This window comes from Dasypus novemcinctus, chromosome 22 (genome assembly GCF_030445035.2).
Source record: "Dasypus novemcinctus isolate mDasNov1 chromosome 22, mDasNov1.1.hap2, whole genome shotgun sequence".
In the NCBI taxonomy this organism is placed as follows: Eukaryota; Metazoa; Chordata; class Mammalia; order Cingulata; family Dasypodidae; genus Dasypus; species Dasypus novemcinctus.
This window is the reverse complement of record NC_080694.1, coordinates 63,912,044-63,925,691: the sequence shown is the minus strand read 5'-3', so window position 1 is coordinate 63,925,691 and position 13,648 is coordinate 63,912,044. Positions and strand designations below refer to the sequence as shown.

The 13,648-nt window shown below is 44.2% G+C and overlaps 1 protein-coding gene across 1 annotated transcript; it reads left to right on the top strand.

Annotated features, from left to right (window-relative positions):
• Positions 1 to 1,159: 1,159 nt before the first annotated feature.
• On the top strand, positions 1,160 to 13,065 carry GPX6 (glutathione peroxidase 6). The gene is made up of 5 exons (XM_012531253.4): positions 1,160 to 1,337; positions 3,682 to 3,835; positions 6,543 to 6,660; positions 7,877 to 7,976; positions 12,163 to 13,065. Exons 1-5 carry the CDS (start codon positions 1,257 to 1,259, stop codon positions 12,367 to 12,369), a joined length of 660 nt encoding a protein of 219 aa, XP_012386707.2. The 5' UTR covers positions 1,160 to 1,256; the 3' UTR covers positions 12,370 to 13,065.
• Positions 13,066 to 13,648: the final 583 nt, after the last annotated feature.

Here is a 13,648-nt window from a genome sequence, read left to right as displayed (position 1 = left end):
CTCAGACTCACTAAACTTTTACTCCTTTGATTTTTAGATCACAGGCTCATGTTCTAATTATGACTCTGAGCTGTGCATGCCCATGATTCATTCAAATAATGCAGGCAAAAGATATGGTTCATTTATCAGATCATTGATCCTGTAGGGATCAATCAATAAAAGATCTGCTGGGGAGCAGATGTAGCTTAAGTGGTTGAGCGACTGCATCCCATATATGAGATCCCGGGTTCAATCCTTGGTAGCTCTCAAAAAACTCTGAGATTATTTAACAGTTTTTAACATCTCTGTATGTTCACTCTAGTGAAGATAATTTTTAATGAAATTACTATTATTGGACTTTTAATTGGTTTCTCAGCTTTTGCAACAACACAACACCAGGGCGGATATCCTCAGGCGTACATCTGTCTTTATATTTTCAAATATTTTTTGGCACGTAACTGTTCAGAAATGGAATTATTGAGTCAATGATTCTGTCCTTTACTACCTTCGTAGTGATAAATTATCTCCCCCAAATATTTTAACAATTAATACACCAACATACTGTGCCTGAGAATGCTTATTCAATTAAGTAGACCCCAAAGTTAGGTGTTATTCTTATTTATTTTAATTTTGTGATCTGATAGATAAAACCTGATAGCTTACTTCATCTGCATTTTTTGTTTACTTGGGAGAAACTGTTTTTCTGTACCTCCCTCATTTTCATTTCTTTTCCAGTGAATTGCCATTTTCCTGTAGTGCCATATTTCTTCTAGACTTTTCAAGCACTATGGATAAAATACACGTCTTAATCTTTTGCCTTTTGTTTACATGGAGGACGTTTTTCTCCCGGTGTCACGTTTCTCCTGCCCCTCTCATAACATGGGGGGCTGGAACCTTTAGGAAGGGCTTTTTGTTTTTCAGGCTGTAACGAAAGTATTGGGAAGTTTTGGGTGGACAAGCGAAACTCAGACGATCCGGCAGTGGCTTTCCTTCCGGGTGGTGGAGCCGGCGCCTGGGAACCGCGGGTCACCTGGGGCGGGCGGGGGCAGCCCGTCCGGGTCTAAACGCAGAAGCCTCCCCGAGCACGTGGGGATCCCACACCCCCGGGGTGCCCGGGCGGGCGCGCGGGGAGCGGGCGCGGGTGGAGGGCAGGGAGGGGTGGGGTGCGGGCGCGCTCTGCCATTGGCGCGCTCATCTTCCCGCTGGTGCGCGCCGGGGGCTCAAAAGGCGCCGCGACCCCGCCGACCTCAGAGGCGCGGACCCCTGCGAGGACCAGCATGATCCGGCACCTCTGCCACCTTTTCCCGCTGCTCCTGGTGGGCTTCGCTCAGCCGAACCCCAACGAGCCAATGATGAAGGTGAGTGTCCGCCGGACCCGGAGGCCCTCGGCCCGGGGTGGCTGCTTTGGCCGCCGGGGACGCGCGGTGCCGCCCCCTCCTCTTGTACCCGGCCCCCTTCCCCAGCCTTCTGTGCCAACTTCACGGACTGTGTCTGACGCGGGTTCTCTGCCCCCGCGCGTCTGCGGTTCACCGAGCTGGACAGGAGCGCGGGGTGAAGGCTGCTCTCCCGCGCGCTCGCCTGTCCCCTGGGGGGACAGCTCTCGAGCCACCACCACGTCTGCCCGGAGCCTGTCCCCTTCGTCTTATCCATTACTTGGCGCAGCTCGTGAGCCCGAGAAAGGAGGCTTGAAGCGACGAATGGGTTGAGAGGGAGGCGACCTGGGTGCTCCTTCCCAACCCAGGACGCGGCGGAAGAGAAGCTGGCACGAAAACGCTCTCCGAGGGCTTCCAGGGCGACGCAGCGTTTATTTCCAGGCATAGGAAAAGGCACAAGGCCTGTTGTCATTGTAGTGGCGCTGGCGTGGTGAAGGAGAAGGATTTGCACCCAATGTTACACCCTCGGGGTCCTTCACTAGATGTCAGTAGCCGCCGCGTGAAAGATGTGCGCCTGTGTCTGGGTAAGGGGGTGGGGTTGAGGGTTGGAGTGAAGAGGTTAGAGGCAGCAAGTGTAAACCTGGACAGCAGACGGACTCATTAAAAACGGCGGCCTCTCTTGTGTGGCGGCGGGTGGAGAGCAAGGCCGGTCTTCTACGGTGCAGGCCTCTCAGGCTGCAGCTGGCACCAGCGTCTCCAGAGAACTTGTTAAAACAGCTCTCCAGGCCTCCCACTTCCAGGCTTTGAGTCCAGTAGGTCGAGGCAGGGCCCAGGAATGTGCATTTCTAACGTGCTCCCGGGTTCCAGCCCTCATCGCAGGCTCTGAGTAGCTCTGAAATTGGGACGCGTAGGCTGGTGCACGCCAAACCCACAAGCGCTCCAGTGGAACCATTCCCCCTCTCTGAAATTGAGAAAGGTGACCTCTAAAGTGAATTTCCAGGTTTGCGCTCATCACTGCTGCCTGGCTGAGTGTGCATCTCCTGATGGAGAAAATCCCCTTGTGAATAAGGGCTGTGTTTCAGGGTGGCCTGACCTCTTCAAACAGACCTAAGCAAACGGGAGCAGAACCGAAACCCTAGGTGAGCTGGTCTGCAGGGCTGAGCTCTGCACATCTGCAGGGCTCTGGAATCCTGCCTGCATTCCAGCTCACAGGCGGGTTTCATGTGACTTTCTACCGTAGTAGAAGGAAAGGCAAATGCTAGAAATTGTTTAGCACAGAGCAAAGTTGGCATGAAAGCAAGGATAATGCAGGTATATTGATGATTACCCCTTCATAGGGGATTTCTTAGGCTAACAATCCCGAATGTGTGGCTCAATGTGTGTGCACAGGTGTGTACTGGTGTGCAGGTACTCAGAGAAGGGGCTTGCTAGGGTGAGCCTCCTGTCCAAGGATGGCGAAGGAGCAGCTCCCACCAGGTATCCTAATGACAGAACGTACAGACTTGGAAGATGATAAAAGAGCATCTGGCCCCATTTTCCCCACAGAAGCTCGGGATTCCTTCACTGCCTGGGGCAGGCCCTGATGGACTAAGATCTCTTATAGGCCAATTTAAATTTCTCTAAAATTCTATTACTTTCTTCTGCCTCTCCAGTAACTCTAGTTTAGATTTGACTTCTTTTACCAGATGACAACATCTTGGCATTTACTTCCAGGTCGCGTCTGCCTTTTTTCCCTGCTGTGGTTGTGGGTGGGAAGTTTCCTGCTTTCCAATTTATAATGCCTATTTGATGAGCAGTCTAAGCTGTTTCCCAACAGTACAGGGATGAGAAGAGGGGATCACTGAGGACGAATTTGGGAAGTACCAGTGAGCAACACACTGCAAAGATCTGGAAAGGATCTTCAATGGGATCCAGAGGAGGAACACTATGGGCCCAGCTTCGGGGAGGAAATTACAATATAAGAACATGTGAAATTCGTGTAGCATTTCCAGTATAAGAAACTGCAGAAATCTGTTAAGAATATTTGAAAAGAAATGGGATGGCTGGAGCTAGCAGTGAGGATGTGCAGTGTCAGAGTATAGTAGTAAAGTGTATTAATCTTCTAGGAATGGAGAAAACATTTTTAAAAATTGCTTTTACGTCAAAGACATAAATTCCAGTTTGATACAGATACTGATTAAAAATATTACTTGAAAAGGTCTCTTCCGTTCTTAGAGTTTCAAGTTATTATATGAAAGGCTTTTGAATGTTTTTGGAAAAGTCCATAAACGTTGGGAATGCTTGTTTACTGTATCGTTGCATTATAATGATTATTTTGGCTACATTCCAGACAGATTGCTACAAAGGGGTGACAGGCACCATCTACGAGTATGGAGCCCTCACCCTCAATGGGGAGGAGTACGTCCAGTTCAAGCAGTATGCAGGCAAGCACGTCCTTTTTGTCAATGTGGCCACCTATTGAGGCTTGACAGCTCAGTATCCTGGTAAGAACTCATGTTTCAACTCTTTTGGAACTAGCTTTGCCAGAGAGCATTATCCTAATGGTAGAAAGTATTGCTAATGTATTATTTTGGTGGGGGAAGGGGGGCTTGCCCTATAAGGTAGGTGATGATGTGACTTGACTCCTCTGTCTTGCCAGTGCACTGCTCTTGAGAATGCCAGGAGAATTATCTCCAGATTTGAGAACTAAGAACCTCTCAGAGATTTAGCCAAAGACCACCGGGAATACACGTGGTAGTTGAACAAGCTGAGTTTGGTACTCGATGCTGCAAGGGACAACACACACTGCAGGGAAACATGGGGCTTCTCAGTGAGAAGGTGTTAGAAAGGATTTGTTGCAGGAGCTGGACTCGTGTGGATTTTGAGAAGAGTGCAAGGAATTGAAGGATGTTGTCGGGAAACAGGCAATTCTGTAATTGTGTGTGATTAAATCATACCCTCATTGTGGGAGGAATAAAGCAAGTCTAAAGTCATCATGGGTAAAGAAGCAGCAGTCAGGCATCCAGGTTAGGACTGGGGAGTGTTTTTGTGGTTTGAAGATACTGTTAAGATTCTCCCTATGTTCAGACATGACGACGGAATCGTCTTGTTTTCACATTGACCCATCACGGTCACATGTTGAAGTTGTTTATTCTCAAGACGAGAGTGCCAAGGCCCAGCCAGGCAGTTCCTGGCTGGCAGAGCTGCTTTTCTCCTTCTCACTGACGACTTCCGGTAACAACAGGAGAGAGGACTGATCTTTCGGAAAATGCCCTTGGGCTCACCAGGCATCTCAAAATGACAGAGAAGGAGATGGGGTTTTCTGCCTGAGTGGCCTTTCAATGGGGTGAGACCAAGTAGGAGATGGCTGGTAAAACAGGGAAAGCACCATCTGTCCAACCTTAGCTCCAATCTTCAGTGGTGGCCAAGGTGGAGTTTTCTCGTTCCTTGTGCACTGCGCTCTCAGAGAAGAGTTTCTGTCTACTAATGATACAGCAAAAGAGGTTCTAGGTGGTTATATAGAGACAGCATAGTTCTTGACATGACAAGAACTTTATTTCTGCTTTAGTTTTTAATTCACATTTGTTATGTGTTGAAAAGTAATATATTCACAACATTCAAAATTCAAAAGATGCAAAAGGATTTACAGTGAAACCTTCCAAGGCAAGCGATGCCATTAGTTTATGGTGTGCATTTCTATAAATCTTTCATCCATGTACAAGCAAATGTATCTCTCTGTCTTGCTCTCTTATGCACATATACACAAATATATACACACAAAAATAGTTCTGCATCTTGTTTTTTCATATAATAAAATACCTTGGAGGTTACTTTGTATCAGAACATGATGAGTTTCCTCATTCTTTTTTTTTTCATTTTTTATTATCTTTTTTTTAAAAGATACATAGATCACACAAAATGTTACATTAAGAAACATAAGAGGTTCCCATATATGCCACTCCCCACAACCCCCACTCCTCCCACATCAACAACTTCTTTCATTAGTGTGGCACATTCATTGCATTTGGTGAATACATTTTGGAGCACTGCTGCACCACATGGATTATAATTTACACTGAGGTTTACACTCTCTCCCAGTCCATTCAGTGGGTTATGGCAGGATATATAATGTCCTGCATCTGTCCTTGCAATATCACTGAGAACAACTCCAAGTCCCAAAAATACCCCAATATCACACCTTTTCCCCACTCACTCATTTTTTAAGACACATAGTTTTCCATTGTGTTACTATGATACAATTTATTAACAATGATGAGAATTTTAAAGAAAATCTCAGTCAACTATTGCTCCATATGAGGAAATTGTGAGTATTAAAGAAACTTGCCAAAGGATTAGAATAATGGTCTGCTAAATGTTTCTGCTGAAAGAACAAAATATTCTAGATGGCTAAAGATAAGATGGAGGTAACTGTGAGAAAGTAACTGAAGAAATATATAAAAACAGGAAGGCTCTCTCCATTTAGCAAGGGTTTTGAGAAGAGATGTCAGCAGGCAGAACAAAGTCTGAACAGGGCTTACTTGTATGGATCACGGGGATTGGGTAGATCTGAACTGAAAATGGCTAAGATGGAAATGATGGTACAAGTCTGGGCAGACAAGGTGGAAGAATTCCTGGCAGGGGTAAAGAGTAACTTGGAGTTTGTGGCTTGGGGTCACATGAGGTCACTGGAATTGTTAAGAGCAGATAGAATGCCTTGAAGCTAGACTTGGAATTTCTCTGATCCCTTCTGCTACTCTTAGATTACAGCACCAAAGTTTGCTTCTGAGAATGTGACAGGACGTGTGTCATCATGGGGCACAGATTGGGGATAGAATGTCCATTTTGTTTGCCATTTTCTTAAAAATATTTGATTAATCAATCAATCCACCAACTAAGGGAGGCAATGGCTTTCAAGTCTGCCTCTCTTCAGAATCAAACAGGACCCACACATAGAGAGAATCAATATATGTTTTAAGGAAGGGTTCCCATTGGATCTTGAAGTTTTGTCAGTTATGGGAACTCCAGCACAAGAAAAAGGCAGTCATTTGGATGAGTTTCTGGAAACCTTTGTTCTAGCTTCAATCATTGTAGCCATTGTAACCTTGAGTCTCCCCTCGGTTTCTCGCGGTAAGTGGGTAAATCCAGTGGTTTTCTCTGCTTGAGGTGGGGCTGCTGGTCAGGCCACCCATGCTGTTTGTTCCCTACCTGCAGAACTGAATGCACTACAGGAGGAGCTGAGGCCTTTTGGGGTGGTTGTGCTGGGCTTTCCCTGCAACCAGTTTGGAAAACAAGAACCTGGAAAGAACTCCGAGATCCTTTTTGGGCTCAAGTGAGTACCTGCTTGGGACCCTGAAGAAGTTCTCTTAGGATTTTCCCTCCCCACTCTCCCTAGAAGCTCTCCCATTCTGGAAACTTCCGGGGTGGATAGTAGATAAATGAGCTGAAGAATACCATCTGTATTAGTTAGCCAAAGGGGTGCTGATGTAAAATATCAGAAATCTGTTGGCTTTTATAAAGGGTATTTATTTGGGGTAGGAGCTTACAGATACCAGGCTATAAAGCATAGGTTACTTCCCTCACCAAAGTCTATTTCTAAGTGTTGGAGCAAGATGGCTGCTGACATCTGCCAGGGTTCAGGCTTCCTGGGTTCCTCTCTTCCCAGGGCTTGCTTCTCTCTGGACTCAGGTCCTGTTTTCTCCACAAGGACAGCTATACTCTGTGAGGCTCTCTAGGGTTTGCCTCTCTCCACAAGGTGAGCTGTAGACTATCAGGCAAATGGCTCTGACTCTCTCCCCAGGGTGTCTGCCATGCCTAAGGAGCCATCTCCATTCCTCTGTGTTCTTCTCCTGGCTCAGGTCCTCTATTCCCGGGGCTTGCTTCTCTTTCCTCTGTGCACTTACTTCCCAGGGCTCCAGTTCAAGACTCCAGCATCAAACTCCAAATCAAAACTCCAACATCAAAATCCTCCAACTCTCCTTTGCCATACCTTTTATCTGTGAGTCCGCACCCACCAAGAGGTGGGAAATCAACACCCTACTGATGCGGTCCAATTAAAGTCCTAATCATAATTTAATCATGCCCAGGTATGGACCAGTTTACAAACATAATCCAATATCTATTTTTGGAATTCATAACTATATCAAACTGCTACACCCCTTTGATGCTTTGAATTCTTTCTTGTCCTGATGTCAGTGCTCAAGTATTCTCTCTATCTTTGAGGGCTTTGATGGTGAGACCAGAGGAAGAGCTAATGGAGAAGAAGCACAGAGAGGCTGGGTCCTGGTTAATAGGTTAGGGGAAAGGGGAGAATGCAGAAAGTGGAGACAAATCAGGAAGCTTATGCTCAAAATAAAGCCTTTCAATTTTCTTGGAATTCTCTTTGGCTGAATGAAGCCTGAAGTCCTGATTCCCAGAGACCTCTCTTTCCTCACCTTGCCTATCTACCCCTCTCCCCCACTTCATTTCCTTTTATGGTGAAGTTGTGCCATTATTATCCATCCTTGTCTTAATCAAGATCCTCCTGGGATCACTTTGTCTCATTGCAGGTATGTTCGCCCAGGTGGTGGCTTTGTCCCCAATTTCCAGCTCTTTGAGAAAGGGGATGTGAATGGAGAAAAAGAGCAGAAGGTCTTTACCTTCCTGAAGGTGAGTGAACATGTTCCTAAACTGGTCAGTCAAGGATGCTCTGAAAGCAGTGGGACTCATGTCTAGGACTGGGATTAGACTCTTTGTAAAGAGATGCTCAGATTCAGAAATCATAGCAATATTTGCTGTGTGGCTCTGGCTTCAAGTAGAAGGAACATGTAATGCATGACAACACTTACCTATACTGACCTCTCCTATTGAATGGTAATGATTAATTTATCCAACAATCAGTTATTAAATCCCAACTATGTGCAAGGAACCATGCTATAAAGTGAGGTAACAAAGATTAACATGGCATAATCACTTCCCAGAAGGAGCTCATATCTAGTTGGGGAATCAAAGATAGAAGTGAATGTGTAGACTGTCTTCTGTAATAGGTGCCTTTTTTTTATGTATTTTTTATTTTTTTAAATATATTTATATTACATAAATGTTATATAAAAAATATAGGGTATTCCCATATGCCCTTCTCCCTACCCCTCCCACATTAACAACATCCTTCATTAGTGTGGTACATTTATTACAATTGATACACACATTTTGGAGCATTGCCACTAAGCATGGATTATAGTTTACATTGTAGTTTACTCTGTCTCCTGTACAATTTTGTAAAGTTATGGCAAGATATATAATGGTCTGTATCTGTCATTGCAATGTCATTCAGGACAATTACCAAGTCCCAAAAATGCCCCCATATTACACATTTTTTTCCCCTCTCTTTCCCCTCAGAACCTCCAGTAGCCACTTCCTCCACATCAATGTTGAAAGTTCTTCCATTGCTAGAATCGCACTAAGTCTATAATAGAATACCAGTAAGTCTACTCTAGTCCATCATTCATTTCCCAATCCTGAGGATTCTGGGATGGTGATGCCCACACCACCTCTAATTGAGAGGGGGCAGACAGATAGGACTATCTTGCATGCAGTTGCAGACTCTCTCTGTACCTTGGGATGGGCATTGTCCTTCGTCATCTCCTTGTTTGTTGTCCTGGATGAGTCCAATGAATTGGAGAGTAGATGCTGCAATTCCCTTGAGATTCAGGGCCCAGCTGGCACATGGACAGCCAAAAGATTTGAGTCTCTTGGACATACACCTATCAACTCTAGTACTAACTATAGGTTCAAATAGAAGGGGTGGAAGAGCCATGTGTAGGGAAACCACAAATGAATCCAACTGTCACACTGGGGAGCATAAATTCCAAAGTAGGGCCCACTGGCAGGGCACCAACCTCCTGAGATGTCTGTCCTGCCTATAGTGTCTGGATGTCTCCAGAGCCCTAAGGAGCCACACTATTTGAAGTAGTTTTTAATCTGGCAGTCAATGAGATCCTGCTGAGATGTGCATAAGTGTATCCTCTGAATGACCTCCTAACTCAGTTTGATGTCTCTTAGTCATATAAACTCACTTGTCTTTACCTTTTCCCCTTTTGGCCAAAGTCTTTTTCCAGTTGCATTGCTTTATGGTACTTGGTAGTAATCCCTCAGTGCTAGGGAGGTTCATCCCCAGGAGTCATGTCCCATCCTTGGAAGAAGGTAATGCATTCATATGTTGAGTTTGGCTTAGAGAGAGGCCACATTTAAGCAACAAGGAGGCCCTCAGGAGGTAACTCTTAGGCACTCTATGATACTAGGCTAAGTTTCAATTTCAAAAGTAAAGAGTCATAAGTACAGTCATCAATATTAAGGACCCTTCAATGGACCATCCTCCTTCACTAGTCACTGTCCCTATACTCAGGGCATTCTTGCTGTTTCTTTAGAGAATGTGGCAGAGCTCCCCAGGATGGTAATTTGATAGTTTTTTGGTTATTATGTGAATATTCACCCACCATGACAGTGCCCCATGAACACTTGAACACATTTATATGCTTTATAGGTATGCCCCTGGTGAACCTCCTCCCATGTATTCCCATCACTGACATCCCACCTCAATGATCCTCCCGTCATTGTTGTAACCCTTTTGTGATCCAAAACTTCTTTTAAAAAAATGAACCCAACAAAATATCAAATACAATTAATAAGGAAATGAAATAATTATGATAGTTTTAAAAATAAGAAATAAATTTTAAAAATTAAAAAATTTTAGAGTAATGAAAAATTTTTAAAGATTTATTTCATTTATTTATTTCTCCCCACCCTCTCACTTGTCTTCCTTGTTTCTTTAGGAGGCACCAGGAACTGAACCTGGGGCCTCATTTGGAAGAGAGGTGCCCAACTGCCTGAGCCACCTCTGTTCTCTGCTTTTGTTGTGTCTCTCATTGTGGTTTTTTCTTCTTGTGTCTCTTGTTGCGTCATTTTGTTGTGTCAGCTCACTGTGCCTGTCCATCATGTCAGCTTGCTGTCTTGCTCATCTTCATTAGGAGGCACCAGGAACCTCCACTCCCTGCTTTGTCGTATCTCTCATTAAGTTTTTCTTCTTGTGTCTCTTGTTGCATTATCTTGCTGCATCAGCTCACCGTAGCTGCCTGTCAAATCACCTCGGTGTCTTCTTTAGGAGGCACCAGGAACCAAACCAGGGATCTCCCATGTGGTAGGCAGGAACTCAATTGCTTGAGTCACATCTGCTTCCCTGAAAAAATTATTTTAAAAATTTTTTCGAAATTATGTCTTTTATTACTATGAGATCTGTCATCTTGTGTGTACAGTGACATTTTCTTCCATTTATTCCCCCAGTGTCTTTTTTTTTTCATTTAGTCTTCAAAGAAGCTTTAGGTTACAGGAAAGTTAGGTACAGAATATAGGGGATTCCCATACACCAAACATCTTCCCCTTTATCCCTTTTTCCCTATTAATAACATTTTACATGTGGATGGTATATTTGTTACAATTGATGTACAAATATTGAAACATTTTTACTAACCATGGTCAATGATTTACATTATGGTTTACATTTTGGACCATACACTTTTTAAAATTTGGATGAATTTAACGTGGCCTGTATCCATCATTACAAGATCATGTAGTATAATTCCATTGCCCCAAATGCCCCATGTTCTGTGACATGTGCCTTTAAAGTCACAGAGTGTTGGGACCACAGAAAACCAGCACGGAAGGTCCTCAAGGATCTATTAGTCCACTGGTCCAAGAACAAGTCTGGTCCTTGCTAAAATTTTCATCCATCCACAGGAAAAGGAGAAAAATAAGACAATGTGGATAGCTTTGTTTAAAGCTCAGCTTAATGAATATAAAAGATCATTATTTATTAATATTATGTTGGACCATATAAATTTCCATTTTTCTTGCATAAAAATTGTGATATCAGCAATCTTACGTGGTTCATCCTAATATTTTAAAACCCTTTAATTTTTGGATTTATGATTATAGTAGACTTCTTAAATTTCCTTATTGTCATGACAAATGTTAATTGTATATTAATTTCCAAAATAATATTGAGGGAAACGGACTTGGCCCAGTGGTTAGGACCTCTGTCTACCACATGGGAGGTCCAAGGTTCAAACCCCGGGCCTCCTTGCTCCGTGTGGAGCTGGCCCATGCGCAGCGCTGATGCGCGCAATGAGTGCCCTGCCACGCAGGGGTGTCCCCCGCGTAGGGGAGCCCCACGCGCAAGGAGTGGGCCCGTGAGGAGAGCCGCCCAGCGTCGAAAGAAAGTGCAGCCTGCCCAGGAATGGCGCCGCACACACTTCCCGTGCCGCTGACAACAACAGAAGCGGACAAAGAAACAAGACGAAGCAAATAGACACAGAGAACAGACAACCGGGGGGCGGGGGGTGGGGTGGGGGAATAAAATAAAATAAAATAAAATCTTTAAAAAAAAAAAAAGAATATTGAAATTCTACTGGCCTATGAAGCAACAAACTTTGGGAATTTCTCCAATCCAAACCAGTATTTTTCAGCTAAGGAATCTGAAGCCATAGAAATAGCATGATTTGCCCAAGAAAAGATAAAATATTTTTTTGAAGGATCATTATATAATCATGGGAATAGGAGGAGAGACTGAGAAAGGAGGAATGTTTTCCACTTGCCGTCACACTCTTTAACTCTTAGTTGTTTGAATGGTAGTTGCTGTATTGGTGGTGGCGCATTGAAATGCCTATGGTTGATTGGGAACATGTCAGGTTGTTAGGTTGAGGTATGTGATGGTGAGTACAGTAACTAAGGGTGGGGATCAGACTGGAACACAAAGAAGCAGAAATAAACTTATCTTTCTATTTTCCTATCTCTGCTCCAGAATTCCTGCCCTCCTCCCTCTGAGCTTTTTGGCTCATCTAGTCAACTCTTCTGGGAACCCTTGAAAGTCCATGACATCCGTTGGAATTTTGAGAAGTTCCTGGTGGGACCTGATGGAGTTCCTGTCATGCGATGGTACCACCGAGCATCAGTCAGCACAGTGAAGTCAGACATGCTGGCTTACCTGAAGCAGTCCAAAACCAAGTAGGATGGGCCCGAGATGGGCAGGAGTAGCCACCCTGCCTCCCGCCATCTTTGCTCCACACTCCTTCCTACCAAGGCTCCATATGACCAAACCATCCTGGACTCCCCAAGCAGCTGCCCAGGCACATGTGTGTATGCGAATGGATATGTAGGAACATATTTGTACGTGTGAATTCTGAAAATAAGGGAAAGAAACACATCTCCAAACCCTCTGTCCCCAATACATTGATATTTCCCAATCCATTCCAAATGAAAATCGTCCTCCAGGTCGATGGTTCAGAATACCCCATGTCCCTAAAAAGGCAATCCCTAGAAGCTCTGACACCAATCCTTTCCCTGTCCTGAAGCAAAAATGGGCAGCAAAACTCTCTTGTTTCCCCTTGTAGCCTCTTCTCTCCCTAATTAGTCTCTTTCCCCCCACTACCTTGTAGTTCTCCTATAGGACCACTGAAAGCAGGGTAAGAGCAAGACCCTCACTTCACATGAGGAAAAGGGCATCTCCATGATGGTGGGTCCCAAAGCCTCTCTGGGTCAGACCCCACCAGAGCCTTCTCTGGTGCCTGTCCCTTAGTGCATTCAGGTCATGGCACCTGGGCAAGGATGTCCCTTCACTCTGAGTGATGGCCTTTCTCCTCTTACCCCAAGCTTCCTCAACCTTAGATTCTTTTTTATCACTGTCTCAAATAAAAATTCTGCAGCAGCTGGGCTCTCTGTGGTGTTTCCTTAATCTCATACCTGGAGTCAAACCCACCACCCTCTCTTACGTTTTCCATGCTCTCTTGACCACCTCACCTCGTTCTTCAATATTCTGTTTTTCTCAAACCTCTCCAGATCCCTTCCTGGCCTGCCCAAAAGCACCTGGATGCTTATAGAGTGATTATGAATGCAGACCTCTTGGAATTAGTCTTCTCAAGGAGTCTCCTCTCTCACAAGAAAAACACATATATCTCTGTTTATAAAATTAATTCATACTCACTGACAAAAATTTGAAAATGCATAAAAATGGAAGAAAAGCATAACAAAAACTCATCCTAGGAGCAAAGGACCTCCTGGGAAGTGCTATCTAAACCATATTTTAAAATTAAAATTAAAATTCAATCATTTCTGTGATGGAAATTTCAGAAAACTATTGGCAAAAACTAAGAATATTAGATGAGGAAGTGAAATAAAAGAACTGTTTCTTTTCCTTTTCACAGGTTATTTTGAACATAGGTAACAGGACTTTAAAGTATTTTTTCCATTCATTAGTGAATAACATCAAACACAATGGGAGTCCTGTTATT